The sequence below is a fragment of the Camelus ferus genome, chromosome 5, assembly GCF_009834535.1.
Source record: "Camelus ferus isolate YT-003-E chromosome 5, BCGSAC_Cfer_1.0, whole genome shotgun sequence".
Lineage (NCBI taxonomy): Eukaryota > Metazoa > Chordata > Mammalia > Artiodactyla > Camelidae > Camelus > Camelus ferus.
In genome coordinates this window covers 93,734,621-93,749,769 of record NC_045700.1, presented here as the reverse complement: position 1 = coordinate 93,749,769, position 15,149 = coordinate 93,734,621, and the positions used below count along the sequence as shown (strand labels likewise).

Sequence of the window (15,149 nt, the reverse complement as noted above, 5' to 3'; positions counted from 1 at the left end):
GGACAGGAAGGCTTTGGTCCCAGTTACTTCTCTATCCACTTAGTGGCTTCTCCATCACTAGGGCCTCCAATGGATCCTTCCAACCAGCCAGCATCAAATGAAAAGAAAGAAAGAAAGAAATAGTGTAAATGCTCTCTCAGGAGACTTTAGGCACCAGACAGAAGGGGCCAGCAGTTCTTCTACCCATATTGCACTGGCCAGAAGGACTCACAAGGCCCCACCAGGGTTCAAGGGAGCAGAGATGTGTCCTTTAGCCAAGGAAAGAGCCAGCACAGGGCCGGGCGATCACCAGTGTTCTCAGTCCCCCGGGAGTCAGTGCAGAGGTTTCCAGGCCCCTGGCTTTATCAGCTTTCCCGCTCTCGTGCCCCTTGGTTAGACAATTCTCTCTCTCCCCCCTCCTCTTTTCTGTATTGTACGTACGGTTTTAAGTTGATCTTCAAGGAATAAGGTAGGGTATTGTTAATTTCAAGGGGGTAGAGCATCACTCTTGACTTTGGATTGAATAGTTCCTGTTGTTTGACAAAACCATACGCCCTTTAAAAATGAAGCTACTGATGTATGACAAGGACAGTTGTGTTCTTTTGATGAAATGCCAGGCGTCTCGAAGGGCTCAGATCACATGACAGATTCCAACCTGAATCCCCTCCCGGCAGCCTCGTGGGGTGGAAGGAGAAACATCCCTCCACCTGTGGGCGGATGATAAACCTGCAGCGGCAACCGTCTTGGGCCCGGGGCTCCGTCCACCAACCCCCGTGCTTCCCTCATACTCCTTTCTCAGTGGGTGATTTGTTCAGGCCGCCATTCTCGCCGGCATCATCAGTGCTGCCCGACGTCTCCCCCAGTGGCCTTGAAGTCATCACAGCCACGGTGGCCGGGACATCTATCTTAAAGAAAGACTGTCCCTGTCTTTGCAGTGATCAGAAATGGTCTCTTCAGCCCATAAAGCATGGGCTGCAAATCCATAACGTGGGCCCTTGCCTGGCCATCTGTCTGCTGGCAGCAGAGCGCCGGAGGTGTGTGGAGACACACCATCCAACCGCTCAGTCTCCTCTAGGCCGTGCGGGGGAGTGGCGGGGCTGAGGAGCGAAGGGTGGATCAGCCGGAGGAGACGCGGTCCTTAAGGTTTACCAAATATAATTCACCCTCTGCCTCCTTTCCCCAAATCAAGCTATTTCCTTCAAAATGTCTCTACATAGAAAATCCACCCCCAGGTTGATTGATGCCGTGTCTAGTCCCCAGAAACCCCTGTGGGCTGCCTCCTCTCCACGTTCCTAATGCTTCCTGCTCTTGCCTCTCTTCCCTGAGGTATGTTCCACTAATAACCAATTCATCACAGGCCCCCAGCCTGGACCCCGTGTCTGCTGGGATGAGTCCAGCCCGTGTCTTTCAGCGTTTCTGGAATTCTGGGCCTCGGAGGCCAGGAGCTCATCCAAATCATATTATTCACCTCTTGCGCCTTGCAAAATCCCAAATGAAAATATATTTAAAGTGCTCTGTCATCTCGAGCACTAGCCAGGACGGACTCCGTGTGGAATGCCAGAAGCGCAGAAGGGGGGCCGGGAATCCAGAGACCAGATTCCGTTCAGTCTAAAGAAGAGGAAGAGAACATAGACCAGTCTGAAGAACTGGGGAGCCTCCTGTGTCCTAGAGAAGAAAGTAGGGTACAGCCCTCCATCCGGAGCGCACCTCGGCCGCCTTCAGCCCTCCTGAATCCCGGCCTCTGGTCCTCTTCACCCCGCCCATCGCTGGCCCCCAAGCCGCTCTTCTCCTCCCCCCACCCCCTGCACCGCTGGGCTAAAGACTCGGCAGCCTGCTGGTGGCTCCCGTGCTGCCTGTGGGGCTCCCTCTCGAGCCCCCTCTTTGCCCCCTGGCAGCTCTTTAAAGGTCAAGAGCCCATGAGCCAACAGCTTTGTAGAACAGTGGAAGCTATTCGTGTAAAAGCCAGTAAGTCCAGCCCATCAAGCACGGGGAGGGAGTCCGGCCTGACCCTCCTTCCCGTCCCTGGGTCTGAGAAGGCTGGATCTCTGGCCCTGGGGCCAGGGGACAAGCCCCGCCCCGGCGGTGACCGCACCCCGGTTAGCACATGGTGAGTGTTGGGAAGTCATCCGCGTTTTACGTATTGGAGGAATCTTGGCCAGGACTTCACATGAACACCAAGTCTCGTACGTGTCAAATGGCAGCAGTGCGTTTACATGAACACACTAGACCAAAGCAGTTGTAGCGTTTGGGGGGGTTTGCATCACTATTAATGAACCTTTACGTGTGGAGACTCCCCAGGTTGAAGGTTGGAAGGCTGTGACTTTCGCGGTGTCACAGGGAGGCAGGGGACAGAGCCCTTGGCCCTCACCTCTTACCCCCGACCCGTGCAGTCCGCGCTGCTGGCGGGAACTCAGCCGGTGGGCACCCAGGAGCGGAGCTGCTCCGGGCTCCCAGCCGGGGGGTCTCCTGGGTCCTCTGCTCTAGGGGTTGTCGCCTGTGACTGCCTCGTGAAGCGTGATCCCGTCTCAGCTTCCAAGGCCACCACCCAGACGCGTTTGCAGGTCTGAGGTTACGGAAGTGGACAGGAGGCGATGCCGTCTGCTGGTGGCGGCGGTGATTTTCACCACGGGTTCGGATTTCTGGTTTCTAACTCTGCAGTAGTTATTTTTAGATAAGGGTAATCCTCACCTCCTACAGTCTATCTTTACACAAACAAGCTTAGAAATATTCTGTAGTTTATTTTGTGTTATATTTTATAATTGAGGTTTTAAGTAGCGATAGGAAACTGTGGCACAAAATGGAATGACTAGTAATAATAAAATTGCAAAAGAACAGTAACAGAGCTAAAGAAACACAGTGCCCACCACAGGCCAGGACGGTTCCTTCCAAGCTCTTTGTATACATTCTTGTACTTACTTCTCACAGCAGCCTGAGACGTAAATCTTCCTGCTCCCACTTTGACAGGTCTGTCTAAGATGGGTTCAGGCTCAAGTAAAGCCACCCAGGAAGTATCAGTGTAGACACGGGACAAGGGGGTAGGTGTTGTTTTAGGCCAGTCTGGGTCCCCGTGGGGCCCTTCCTGGTCTCACCGCAGCTCTCAATTCTTAATGTGGAACCTTCCACGGTTGGTGGACCAGGAGTACAGGCCTCATGGTACAATGTACCCCTTCCCAGCAGTTCAGCCCATCATGGGGCCAAGACTTCCCCTCTCCCCCTGCAGCAAAGACAGTGGAGGCAAATTATTGAAATAACTCGTGGCTCAAAAGCTAGACTCTCTGGTGTGGGTCGTGGTAACACTGGAAGTCATTCTACTCCTTGACAGTAAAGGGGCCTTTTCATTTCGTCGGGTGTTTGGGGTGGACGTCTCCGGATGAAGTGGTCACTTCACGCCCCTGACGGTGCTGAGATCACGCAGTGATGCTCACCTTTTTAAAGCACCGTTCCCAATATTCCTCAAAGGAGGCCAAAATGCTTTGGAGACGTTGGCCCAGATCCTCGCGGTGCTGGGACTGGCTCTGCGAGGGGCGCCCTCACCCTTGCTCGCTGCCTGGATGGAACTAAGCAAGTCGCAGAGGCGCACTTGCTCCCCCGGAGCCTCTCGCTGCTGGATGGACGTGGTGCTCTAAGTGTCGTTTATCGGATGTGTCATGCAGGAGCGCGTTCTGTCCCTGAAGTGGAGTGAACATTAGGAATCACCTTACAGTTCATCTTCACAGCAGCCCTGTGCTCCAAGTGCAACGCCTGGGTTACCCCAGGTCCCGCTGACCCAGACAACGGCGGGCCGCCCGTCGGTAGATCCTGTCAATCTACATGTGTTTGCCGCCGTTGGGGCAGAGAATAAGGCTCTGTCTAATATGATGTGTAATCCAGGGTCACACCCCAACGGGAACTGAGCCCTGCAGTGGCTAATGGAAACTGGGCTCTGCATTCCAAATCCACGTATAAAAATAATGTAACAAATGATCTTTATAACTAAAACAAGTCAAATGCCTACCTCCTGAAACGCTATGTACACCCATGTTAATGGAAAGATTCTGAGCATCTTTGAAGGAACCGCACTAAACCTGTACTGACCCCAGCTTTATTTTCCCTGCCCGTTCACAAGGGACTCGTGCATCTGTAGACCTCAGGTCATCAGCATGAACGTCTTATGCTTGAAAATCACTCAGGGGTGAGTGTTTAGTTAGGTGGCTCCCTGTCCATTTGAATTAACAACCAACTTGGAGCAGATCCCCTGTGCTCTCCTTTCTTGGTGAGACAGGTTTTTATTTTCTTTATTTTTTTCTTTATTTTTTTCTTTTTTGTTTTCACTGAAGGATAGTGATTTACAATGTTTCAAGTCTACAGCAACGTGATTCCGTTTTTTATATATGTTCTTTTTCAGATTCTTTTCCATTATAGGTCATTACAAGATACTGAATATAATTCCCTGTGCTCTACAATAGGTCCTTGTTGTTTATCTAGTTTATATATAATAGTTTGTATCTGCTAATCTCAAATCCTAATTTATCCCTCCTCCACCCCCTTTCCCTTTTGGTAACCGTAAGTTTGTTTTCTATGTCTGTGATCCTGTTTCTCTTTTGGAAATAAGTTTATTTGTATCATATTTTAGATTTTACATGTAAGTGATATCATGTGATATTTGTCTTTCTCTGTCTGACTTCATTTAGCATGATAATCTCCAGGTCCATCCATGCTGCTGAAAATGGCATTATTTTCTTTTTCTTTATGGCTGAGTAGTATTCCATTGTATAAATATTCCACAACTTCTTTATCCAGTCATCTGTGGGTGGACATTTAGGTTGCTTCAATGTCTTGGCTGTTGTGAATAGTTCTGCTATGAACATTGGGGTGCATATGTCATTTCAAATTAGAGTTTTCATCTTTTCTGGATATATACCCAGGAGTGGGACTGCTGTATCATATGGTAACTCTATTTTTAGTTTCTTTAGGAATCTCCATACTGTTTTCAATAGTGGCTGCACCAAATTACATTCCCACCAACAGTGTAGGGGGGTTCCCTTTTCTCCACATCCTCTCCAGAATTTATTACTTGTAGACTTTTTGATGATGGCCCTTCTGACTGGTGTGAGGTGATACCTCATTGTAGTTTTGATTTGCTTTTCTCTAATAATTAGTGATATTGAGCATCTTTTCATGTGCCTGTTGACCATCTGGGTATTTTCTTGGAGAAATGTGTGTTTAGGGGTGAGATGCAACTTTGCTCTGAGAACAGGTTAATGCTGCTCTCTCTGGGGTGACTCCTTCTCTGTCTTTTCCACCACCTTGGCTACAACAGTTTTGTGGAAGCAGATCATTCAGCGCAACAAAGGAGTCATCACTGATGCCCTGAGTGTAAGTTGCCTAGCAAAGATCTCCGACGGCTTCACCCAGGGGCACATCGTCCAGGTGGTGAAGGAGGTGCTCACGGAGCGGAGAATCCGGCAGCAGGCTCGTAAGCCGCTCACCGCCGTGGAGTTCATCACCGCGCTCACCAGCATGAGCCCCGTCTACCAAGAGGAAGAAGAGAGCTTTAAGGTAAACACAGCCCCGTCTGGCCAGGTCTTAGCGGCAGACACTTGTCGTGTTGCCTCCTCCCTCCAGTCTCCTGAGTTTCATGACTTGAATGCTGCTGTCTCCAATGAGGTTTGAAAACTTGGAATTAGGGGGTCATAATATCTTTCTGGCCTTATCAGTAAAGCGTGCATTTTCCAAATTTTAGGGAAATCATGATCCGTGACTTTCTAAATTAACAGCCAAATTGCAGAATTGAGTAACAGCTTCAAAACCATTGGATTCACACACACACACACTCACACACACTCACTCTTCTCCTGGTTCTCACTGGTTTTTACTTCCTAATTCACATAATGGAACAAGTTTTGCATGGAGACAAGCAGCCCCTAAGTAGCGTACGGTGATTTTGCCTCGTATTTGCTGTGACACCCGCATCTTTCAGTGCACTTGCCACAGGAAATCATGAGAGAATTCACCAAAACTGAGTTTTCTAATTTTTGAATACATTCTGGGATGTTCACAGAGATTTTTAGATCTGGAGGAAACTTTGAGAATCAATTCCTCCGAATTCCTCTTTAATCAGAGGAAAAGATGTATTGGAGCATCATGTGCCCTCTCCAGGCAGTCACCGCTGGGGCCCCATCCCTGGTTCCCAGGCCAGCAAGCACCCCTCAAAATCCTTTTAATAAAAATGAATATAACTGCATTCCTTCTGGACCTGAAGGTAGTTTCCTTGGCCAACTGGGAAGAGAAGAGAGGAGAATTGTACCCATGTGATTATGTCCACCACATCCTTGGCCACACAGTCAGTCACCAGAATGAGAGTTGGAATTCTCGCTCAAGCCTCCTATGTCTGAAAGCCCCCTGGAGACTGGGAAAATTCTCTTGACAACGCATCACTCTTCCACCAGCTCTAAAGCTGTGCTTCCCTCTGCTGTGCCCCTGACGCTTCAGTGGAGGTTGAAAGTAGTCACCATACTGACCCCCAGAATCATGATCTGCATAAGGGTTGACAAACTTTTTCCATAAAGGGCCAGAGAGTGAGTATCTTAGGCTGTGAGAGCTACGTGGCGTCTGTCACAACCGTTTATCTGCATCGTAGCACAGAGGTATCCGTATGAAGTATGTAAATGAATGGGTGCGGCTGGGTTCCAATAAAACTTTATTTGCAAAAACAGGTAACAGACCAAACCAGGGTCATCAGCCATAGTTTCCTGAGTTTCTGGCTCCAGTAGAACTCAAAAGAAATATTTCCAACTCCAAGCTGGAGTTTGTGCCAAGCATCTAAATTAATGTGCTTGTTACCTATTTAAACCTTGTTAGTGTTAATTGAAGTATTTATCCTTAGGTGAGGATATAGCTCATTGGAGAGCCCGTGCTTAGCAGGCACAAGGTCCTGGGTTCATTGCCCAGTACCTCCATTAATAAACAAACAAACAAATAAATAAACAAACCTAATTATCTACCCCCCAAAAAAAAACAAAAAAATAAGTTAAAAAATGTGCAAAATCAATGACAGCTCAAAAAATAAATAAATAAAATTTTAGAAATTATTTATCCTCTTCAAGTGATATATTCTTTTCAGAAGCTCCTGGGGTATTTTCCTCCTTTCTAAAGTAATAATTTTCGTCCTTATTTTGAGGAGCGAAGTGTTAAAATCCATCCTTTCTCTTAATAGTTTTTAATTTTCTGAAATGATTTCTAGACGTTTTTCTGTGTGTTACAGGTGCTTGAGGTCCAGGAACTGTAACCCATCACACTAAGCAAAAGAAGGAAATGCCACCACTTTATAACCTGAGATGAGAACGCATATGCTTCTCACAGGTGTTTTTGGCACACGTGATCATTTCATTCAATTTTTTTCATCATTTTACCAGCATCACCACCAGCCCCACCCTCCCCCACCCCTTCCTCTCCTGCCGGCGCCCCAGCGCTTGGCACAGCGCCTGCCGCATCTAGGTGTTCAGTTCATTGTTTAGTGGCAAATGTACTGAGCAGATGGGTAGACGGAACAGCACCATCACTCTGCTGAGTAACGTGCTTCCGTGGCTGAGGCTGCTGGCAAACAGGTCTACCATTTCTGCCCTGAGAAATCTCACCTAATTGTGCTTCTGACAGTGTGTCCGACCAAGGTCTTGCAGATTCTCCAAACATGTGTACCCTGCTCCGCGGACACGATGGAGAAAAAGTGTCATGGTGACGATGTAATTGTCATAATAATGTGGGCCAATACTTGTGATTGTTGTACGCCGGGCCCCCTGTCAGCTCAGTTAGTCCTCACTATTCTCGTTTTGCAGACGAAGACACTGAGTTTACAGTGAGGCGTGGAACGCTCCCCAGAGATGTCTACATCCAAGTCCCTGGACCCTGGGCGTATGTTAGGTTACATGGCAAAGGGGAATTCAGGTTTCAGATGGAGTCAGTCTGCTAATCAGCCGACCTTAAGGCACATTACCTTGACTTATCCTCATGAGTCCAGTGTAATCATAAGAGGTAGAAGAGGGCGTCGGAAGAGAGAACGGAGAGACCGCGGGGGGAAGACTCACGGGCGCTGCGGGCAGCCCAGCATTACTGGCGGGAAGGCGGAGGCGGCCGCAGCGGGGGAGCAGGTGGCCTCTGCAGACTACAAAAGGCAAGAGAGCAGATCCCCCCGGGGCTCCAGAGAGGAACACAGCTCACGGACACCTTGGTTTTAGCCCCGTGAGACCCATTTTGGGCGTCCGGAACTGTAAAATGATAAGTGCTTTGCTTTAAGCCCCTAATTTTGTGAAAATTTGCTACAGCGGCCAAAAAACAAAAACAAACAAAAGCAAAAACACACAAGAGGCAAAATGACTTGTTCCAGGTCACACAGCTTAAAAAGAACAGAGCCGAAACTCCGTTGTGATCATTAAGTGCTTAGTTACTTGGCTCTGGTATCGGCCATGTTTTCAACAGTCTCCCTCAGGGCGTTTGAATGTCCTCCTGAGATTCACCCACGGTCACCGGTCCAGCTTCTAGTGGCCACGTGTGACCCATGGGAGCCACTCACGTTACCAGGAAACCCATACTTTCTGGACCGAGCAAGATCCCCAGGAAGCCGGGTGACTGAGTTGGGAAGGATTGTTGATTAGATTTGACCAGTGATTCTCTAACTGTTAACCCCTTGAGGTAGAAGTTTCAAATTGTGTAGAAATGCAGGTCGGTAAACCTACTGAGAAAGAACCTGTATTGGACGTATGTTAAATGTCCAGTGTTTAATGGCTGCTTCCCCTTCGTTTCAGCAAGCGTGTCTTTGTTTTTAAGGGTATACCAGGGACTCCCGTCCCTCTGCTGTTTTCCTGAGCACCTGTTTGATTTCAGGTCTGGTACGCCAAAACCCCGATGGGGAGGAAGCGAGCCCTGGCGTTAACGGGAGGTAACGCAGAAAATGAAAAGGACAAAGGGAAAAAGAAAGGAAACAAAAGGGAAACAGAGAAAAAGAAAAAGTAGTGCCTTCCTGAGGGGCCGAGCTCGAGTCTCACTCAGGGGTGGAGGCGGCCCCGACTCTCCCACACGGAGGTTCACCGTCGCCTGTGCGAAGACGGCCGCGCCCAGGCCCCAAGCCCATCAGCCCTGCCCTGGCTCAGCGAGACCCTTCCAGGCTGTCCACCAAGTTGCTTGTCCACAGCGACTGTTTCTAGAGCTCGTAACTGTTTCTCAATCTGTGTAAAGTTTGTGTGTGACCGAGTCCACTCTTCACACACTCGCCAGCCTTTCCAAGCTGGACACTTCATCTCATCAGGACTAGTTGCCAAATTAAATTTTGATGGTTAAGAAATACTCTCATCTGACAACAAGTAAGTTCAGGCCACCACCGGCACTACTTGCTTTTTACTGACCCGTACGTACTGCACGTTCTCTTGCACGTGTTTTAATAAATTAATTCTTTGTGCTATTAATATGTGATATGGAATGGAATAAAAGCTGCTTTTCTTGAACTGACTCAGTAATGTGTTTGCTGGAACTGAAAAAGATCTTAAAAATTAACTGAATTTTCTAAGTTTGAAGATGGGGACATAAGGCCCAGGGGCACACAGCTAATCTTTGGAACACTGGAACTGAAATAATTGCCTCCTAGTTCCCAGTTCACTGCTCTTGAAAAGCACTGGGACGTTGGCAGACCAATGGCTGGATGAAAACTACAACATAAAAATGGGCGAGAAATAGGAGATGGGAAACCCTAAATAAAGAAATAACAAAAAAATGAAAGAGTAGAAAGGTAAGTTTCAAAAGACTAAATTTTGCAAGAATATGAAAGTTTATTTGGTGGAAGATAGTGGGTAACCCACTTCTAAATTGTGCTGAGAACATAATCAAAGGATGGAGACAAACTGAAGTGGGGCACGTTGAGTTAAATTTAATGCAGATGAACTCTTGGACAGGGTTTGACTACACCACAGAGAGCCGCGCGGTCTTGGACTCTATGGACCAAACTGGGTCTCTAGGCGTTCCTGGAATTTGATCTTTAATGCCCCAAATGGCTAGTGGTTCCCAGCTGTCTTCTGGCCACCAGCACACGCCCCCCAGCCTGGGTCTGTACAGAAGAGGGACACAAATTAGAACAGGAAGCAACCCTGTGCTCTGGGTATGTTCCACACAAACTAGAAACCATCCGTCCTCTTGAGCAAACTCCCCTTTCCAAGTGCGCTGCCAAACATTAGCCTTCGCACACCAAAGGCACCCCAGGGTGTGCGGGCTGCCGGCCTGCCCTCCCCTGACCCACTCCGGACTGCCTGGCCAAGGTTCAGAGCGGCCTGAGAGGTGGGCAGACTCCCTGGCCTCAGCACAGGCAGCGCTTAAACGTGCGTCCCCCCCGCGTGGCCACTGAGCCCCTTCTTCCGCCCGTCATGGGACGGTCAGGGCCCAAGAAGAGCATTTCAAAGCTCCAGGATTTGATGGTCATTGCAAAACAACAGATCTGGATTGTCAAGCAATGAAAATCCTGATTGTCAAGAAATAAACATTATGAAATCGTTCACAGGAGACGACACCGTTTCTCTTGGTCTCTGTTTTCACACTTTCCAGAGCGCGTACAGACCCGCTGCGGTGAAGCTTCGGGAACGGTCAGCCATTAACCGACAGAACCCTAACGCGTCCTTGTGCCTCAGAGCGGCCCGCCCCGCAGGGCCGGTGGGGGGGGGGGGTGCCGTCCCGGCGGCGGGGGGTGGGGGGCAGCGTGGCCGCTGAGCACTTGAAACGGGGCTGACGCCGCGAGAAACCGGGTTTCTATTTAACGCTGACTTAAAAGGCCGCCGGTGGCTTGTGTGACTAGTACACTGAACAGTGCGGCTTCGGGGTCACTCGAGTCTTAAAAGATCGGTAAAGCTGGCCCCGATACCACCCCCAGGTGCGCGCTCTGCCCCAGGATACTCACACTGAGGTGTGATCTCCCAGCCTGGTCACCCTGTTTTCTCCAAACAGTGGCCTCCTGCCAGTCCCAGGGCTGGGTTTTCACTCTGTGCCACGTGGCTCACATCAGCCACCCTCCTCGGGTACCCGGATCCAGGCTGTCCTCCCTCCCCAGCGGGCTGAGCCCAGCTCACAGGCGCCCTCGACTCTGCACCCAGCGGGCCCCTGTGGGTCGCTGCAGAGTCCACAGGCTCCAGCCTGGCACTTCTGGAAGCTACACACGGCCTCCTGCTCTGTGCGTGTGTGTGTGTGTCGGGATGAGCAGATACGTGCACACACGCTCACAAAAATACACTCCGCTTTTCTGACATGAATGGTAACTAGCGTATATACTGTTCTAGCCCCTCGCTCTTTGGCTTAATACTATATCTTGGACAGTGTTTCACATCAGCTCATAGACTGGTCTTGTCTTACATCAGCTACGCGACACCCCACTTTGTGGCTACAGCATAATTTATCTGATGCTTGGTCCACTCTTGGTCAGACTGCGTTCACCCTTTGCTGTTCCATCAGTGCTGCAATGAATACCTTTATACGTTCTTCTTTGTGGACACGTACAGGAAAAAAATCTGTAGGAAAAAATCTTAAAAGAGAAGTTCCTGTGTCAAATGACCCGTGCATTTTTAATTCGGGCAGCTCTTGCCAGGATGCCCTCGAAAGAGGGGCTCATCCCACCCGTCATGCAGGGAGATGCCCATGACGTCATCTCCACTGGGCAGGTTATCAAACTGGGAGGCTGTCAGCGATCCGTGTTTAAACCCGAAGTCCCCCTGGGAAAGTGATGCAGCCGTGGGTTACAGTTCCCATTCTTACCGGACACAGAGGAGGAGTGACAGCCCTGACCAGAGGAGAGGAAGGTAAGCGAGGTGGGGGTGGCGGGCACGGAAGGGCAGGAGGACTGGGGAAAGAAAGGGGGACAGACTCTTCCTGGCAGTTCTGCTGGGGCCTGAGCTGTTCCTGGGCCGTTATGTGACAATTAGCTCCTCTTGAGCATGTTCTTAAGTGAAGGGGACAGTAATTAATGTCATTAACCCTCATTAAGGGAGCCTTCTATGGAATGCAGTCTATTAAAGTGGAATTAAAGCTCCCGGCGGCTCTGCACTCGGCCTGCCCTGTGGAACAAGCAGGTTCCATGTCCGGCACCCTTCCAGGACACACGGCGCCCCTCCGAGGCTGTTCCCGAGCCCGTCAGCCCTGCTGCAAAGGCAGTCGTCATGCTCGGTGTCACGGGCTCTTTCACAAGAGTGACACTATTTTCAGCCACTGATGACACAGTGGGACCCCAACAACTGAGGAAAGTGGCTTCTGATGTCCTTGAAAGTCTTGACGATTTTAATTGAAAGGAAGTACGGATGATGCTAACACAAGCAGAAGAACAATGAAAGACCAGTGGGCTTGAAGCCAAGCTGGCAGCCACCTCAACAGTGAGGTTTGGGAAACCAAACAGTTTGGCCCAAAACAGACGTCTCTAAGCACCTGAGATCCCAAAATAGGCGTCTCCAAGTACCTGAGGTCCCCACCATGAGAATCGCCTGTTGGCCAGTGTGTGGTCCCCTGAACTGAACCGTCCTGGCTCATTACAAGTCACCGTTGCAGCATCCTAGCCGTTTGGGGTCCTTCTCCAAGGGTTTTCTTGCAACTCCTATGTGCCAGACACCCAGACACAGAGGGAGCTGCTTTGAAGTCTAGTGGTGGAGGGGACGTTAATAAAACGGTGCAATGAACGTGTGGGGCCAGATCTGCATGAAGGGTGTAGGGCCAGATCTGTCTAAGGGATCCGGCTTCCCGCTGCCCACCTTCATTCCTGCAGCAGCACTTCCCTGATGGGGAGTCTGAGACTCCGTGAGTACCAGGCAGGTCTGTCTGACTCTCCAGCTCTTCAAAACAGCTGCACGTACCACCTGTATACCTGAGACAGTGTATTTGGGGCGCCTGGCGCGTGGGATGCACTCAGTGTGGGTGTATTGCCTTGTAGACATTCCACAGTGTGCTTGTGATGTCGGGCTTTGGGGAGGTGAAGGGGACCCCAGGAGCCTGCGGGCTCTGGCCGCCCCTGAACACTGGTTTGTTGTCAGGCGACTGTCTGCTACCCCAGGTGACTAACCCAGTCCCACTACATGGCCAGCAGGCACAGTGCCCCACTCTTTCTTTTGGCCTAGACAGTAAGCATCTTAGAAATTAGGTCTCTGCAGTCAGTGCTAGAGACTCAGAGCAAGGGCTTTTGACCCAAGTGCAGTCTCCCCGCCCTGCCCCTTTTGAGTTTTCAACCAGGAGCATTTGGTCTCTGTCTCACGGGGCTGCTGGGCGGAGCGACCCCAGCTGTGCCCAGTGCACCCAGCGCAGAGCCGGCACCAGGTGAGGCCTCTGCCAGCACGGCTGGCCGGCCGGCCGGTACCAGCAGAGCCGGTGCTGCAGGGGAGGGGTCTGCCGTCACGCGGGGCAGAGGCAGCGCTGGGACGAAGGAGTGGTGCGGGAGGGGTTGAGCAGCTCCTGCCCCCCAGGGCCAGGCAACCGGCCCGGAGAGAAGCCTGTGAGGCCTGCAGAAGCTGGGACTCTCTGCAGGGTCCCCGTCCACCCTCCATCTCCAGCCCTTCACTCAGCTCTGGTTCCCTTGTGGGGGCCAGTTTCAGGGTCTGGGAAGGGGAGGGCCTTCATCACCTCTCGGGCACCCCTGGCTCCACCTCTAGCGTCCACAGCTCGCCTCACTCCACCCCGCCCTCAGGCCTCCCCCGACCCAGGTGCTGTGAAGAGGGTCGTGGCTGCTTGGAAAGCACTGGAGGATGGGCTGGGCTGAGTCCAGATTTCACAAGTGAGCTCGGTACCTGGGGCCAGTCCCCCCTCTTATACACACACATACACAACACAGATCCACACTACACACATGAACACGCATGACACAGACTCACACACATAAGCACACTTACAGACACGGAAACACACAGGCAGAGATACGTGCACCCCACACTTATACACACCCCACCACATTCACACGCATACACACATGCTAAACACACCCCCCTACAGCCCCCATCCCCCCAGGGGCTGACGGCGGAGGCCCGTGGTCCTCGAGTCCCCAGGCCTCCGGCTCCAGCCTGGGGAGCAGCAGGCACGGGGAGCAGCAAACGGGGCAGATGTCCCCGCAGGTGCTCTGGGTTCCGGGCAGCATGTTTACTGTCTGCACTGAGCGAGCGCATCGTGCAAACATCCGCTTCCTGCTCCTCACGGGAGTCGCAGGAGACCCCAGCTGCGGCAGGAAAGACTGACACAGACCCCCCCACGGCTCCCAGCTGCACTGGGTGCGGACGGGCAGGAAGGGCGGGTGGCTACAGCCCAGGAGAGGCTGGAAGTGCACCTCCACCGCGAAACGAAACCAGCGTCCCCACCTTCCCTGCAGGGCTGAGAGAGGTTGGTGGCCTTCTCAAAGTCTGCGAGCTGCTCCCTGACACCACGAGACCACACATGCGACCAGGAGAAGCAGGATAGAAGCCAAATTCTGGGTGATGGGGGCCCATCCTGTGGGTCCCCAGGAAGCCACGTTTATTTCATCTATAACAGACCTGGTGAACTCCAGAAAGATCTTCCTAGCTCTGAGTTCCTACTGCCCTTCGGACAGAGAATGGATAAGCAAGATTATACTGTGCAGCAGAGGGAAACATATACAGGATCTTGTGGTAGCTCACAGCGAAAAGAAATGTGACAATGAACATGTGTGTTCATGTATAACTGAAAAATTGTGCTCTGCACTGGAAATTGGCACAACATTGTAAAATGACTATAACTCAATAAAAAATGCTTTAAAAAGAAAGAAGTGTTCCAGAGATGAGGGATCTGTACACCTTCACCCATGACAGGCATCAGGGTTTTCTGTGATAAGAGGGCCGTGGCCAGGTTCACCTCGCCTCCCAAACATTTGGGGTCTAATACGCCATCGAGGAAGCACCCAAAATATCCCAAGGCAGAGTCCTTCCCCTGCGGCTGGATGACCGGCATCTGCACAGCCAGCGGCCACAGAGCGCTGAGGGTTTTATCCCGAGAGAAACAAAGAGCCAGTGCTCACGGAGAAGGTAAACAGCTGAAGGTCAGAGCTGGCGTGCTCTCACGCCGCACGGGGTTCTCTGAGCATCCCGGCTGATTTTACATCCCAGAGTTACAGTGTCAGAGTCAGACGCGTCTCCAGCAGCAGCTCCCACTCTGCAGCCTTGCCCTCCTTTCTGGCCTCATGC

General features: G+C 51.1%; 1 protein-coding gene across 3 annotated transcripts in view; it reads left to right on the top strand.

Annotated features, from left to right (window-relative positions):
* Positions 1-14,457, top strand: part of IQCA1 (IQ motif containing with AAA domain 1) — a 154,933-nt gene extending 140,476 nt beyond the window's left edge. For 2 of the 3 annotated variants that reach the window (XM_006177788.3, XM_032480562.1), the window contains 2 exons: positions 5,279-5,517; positions 8,839-10,424. In XM_006177788.3, the coding sequence (XP_006177850.1) occupies positions 5,279-5,517; positions 8,839-8,967 (368 nt within the window). In that variant the 3' untranslated portion in view covers positions 8,968-10,424. Of the gene's footprint in view, positions 1-5,278; positions 5,518-8,838; positions 10,425-11,645; positions 11,784-14,320 lie in introns of those variants that run through there. The other variant, XR_004320174.1, reaches the window with a different exon arrangement.
* Positions 14,458-15,149: the final 692 nt, after the last annotated feature.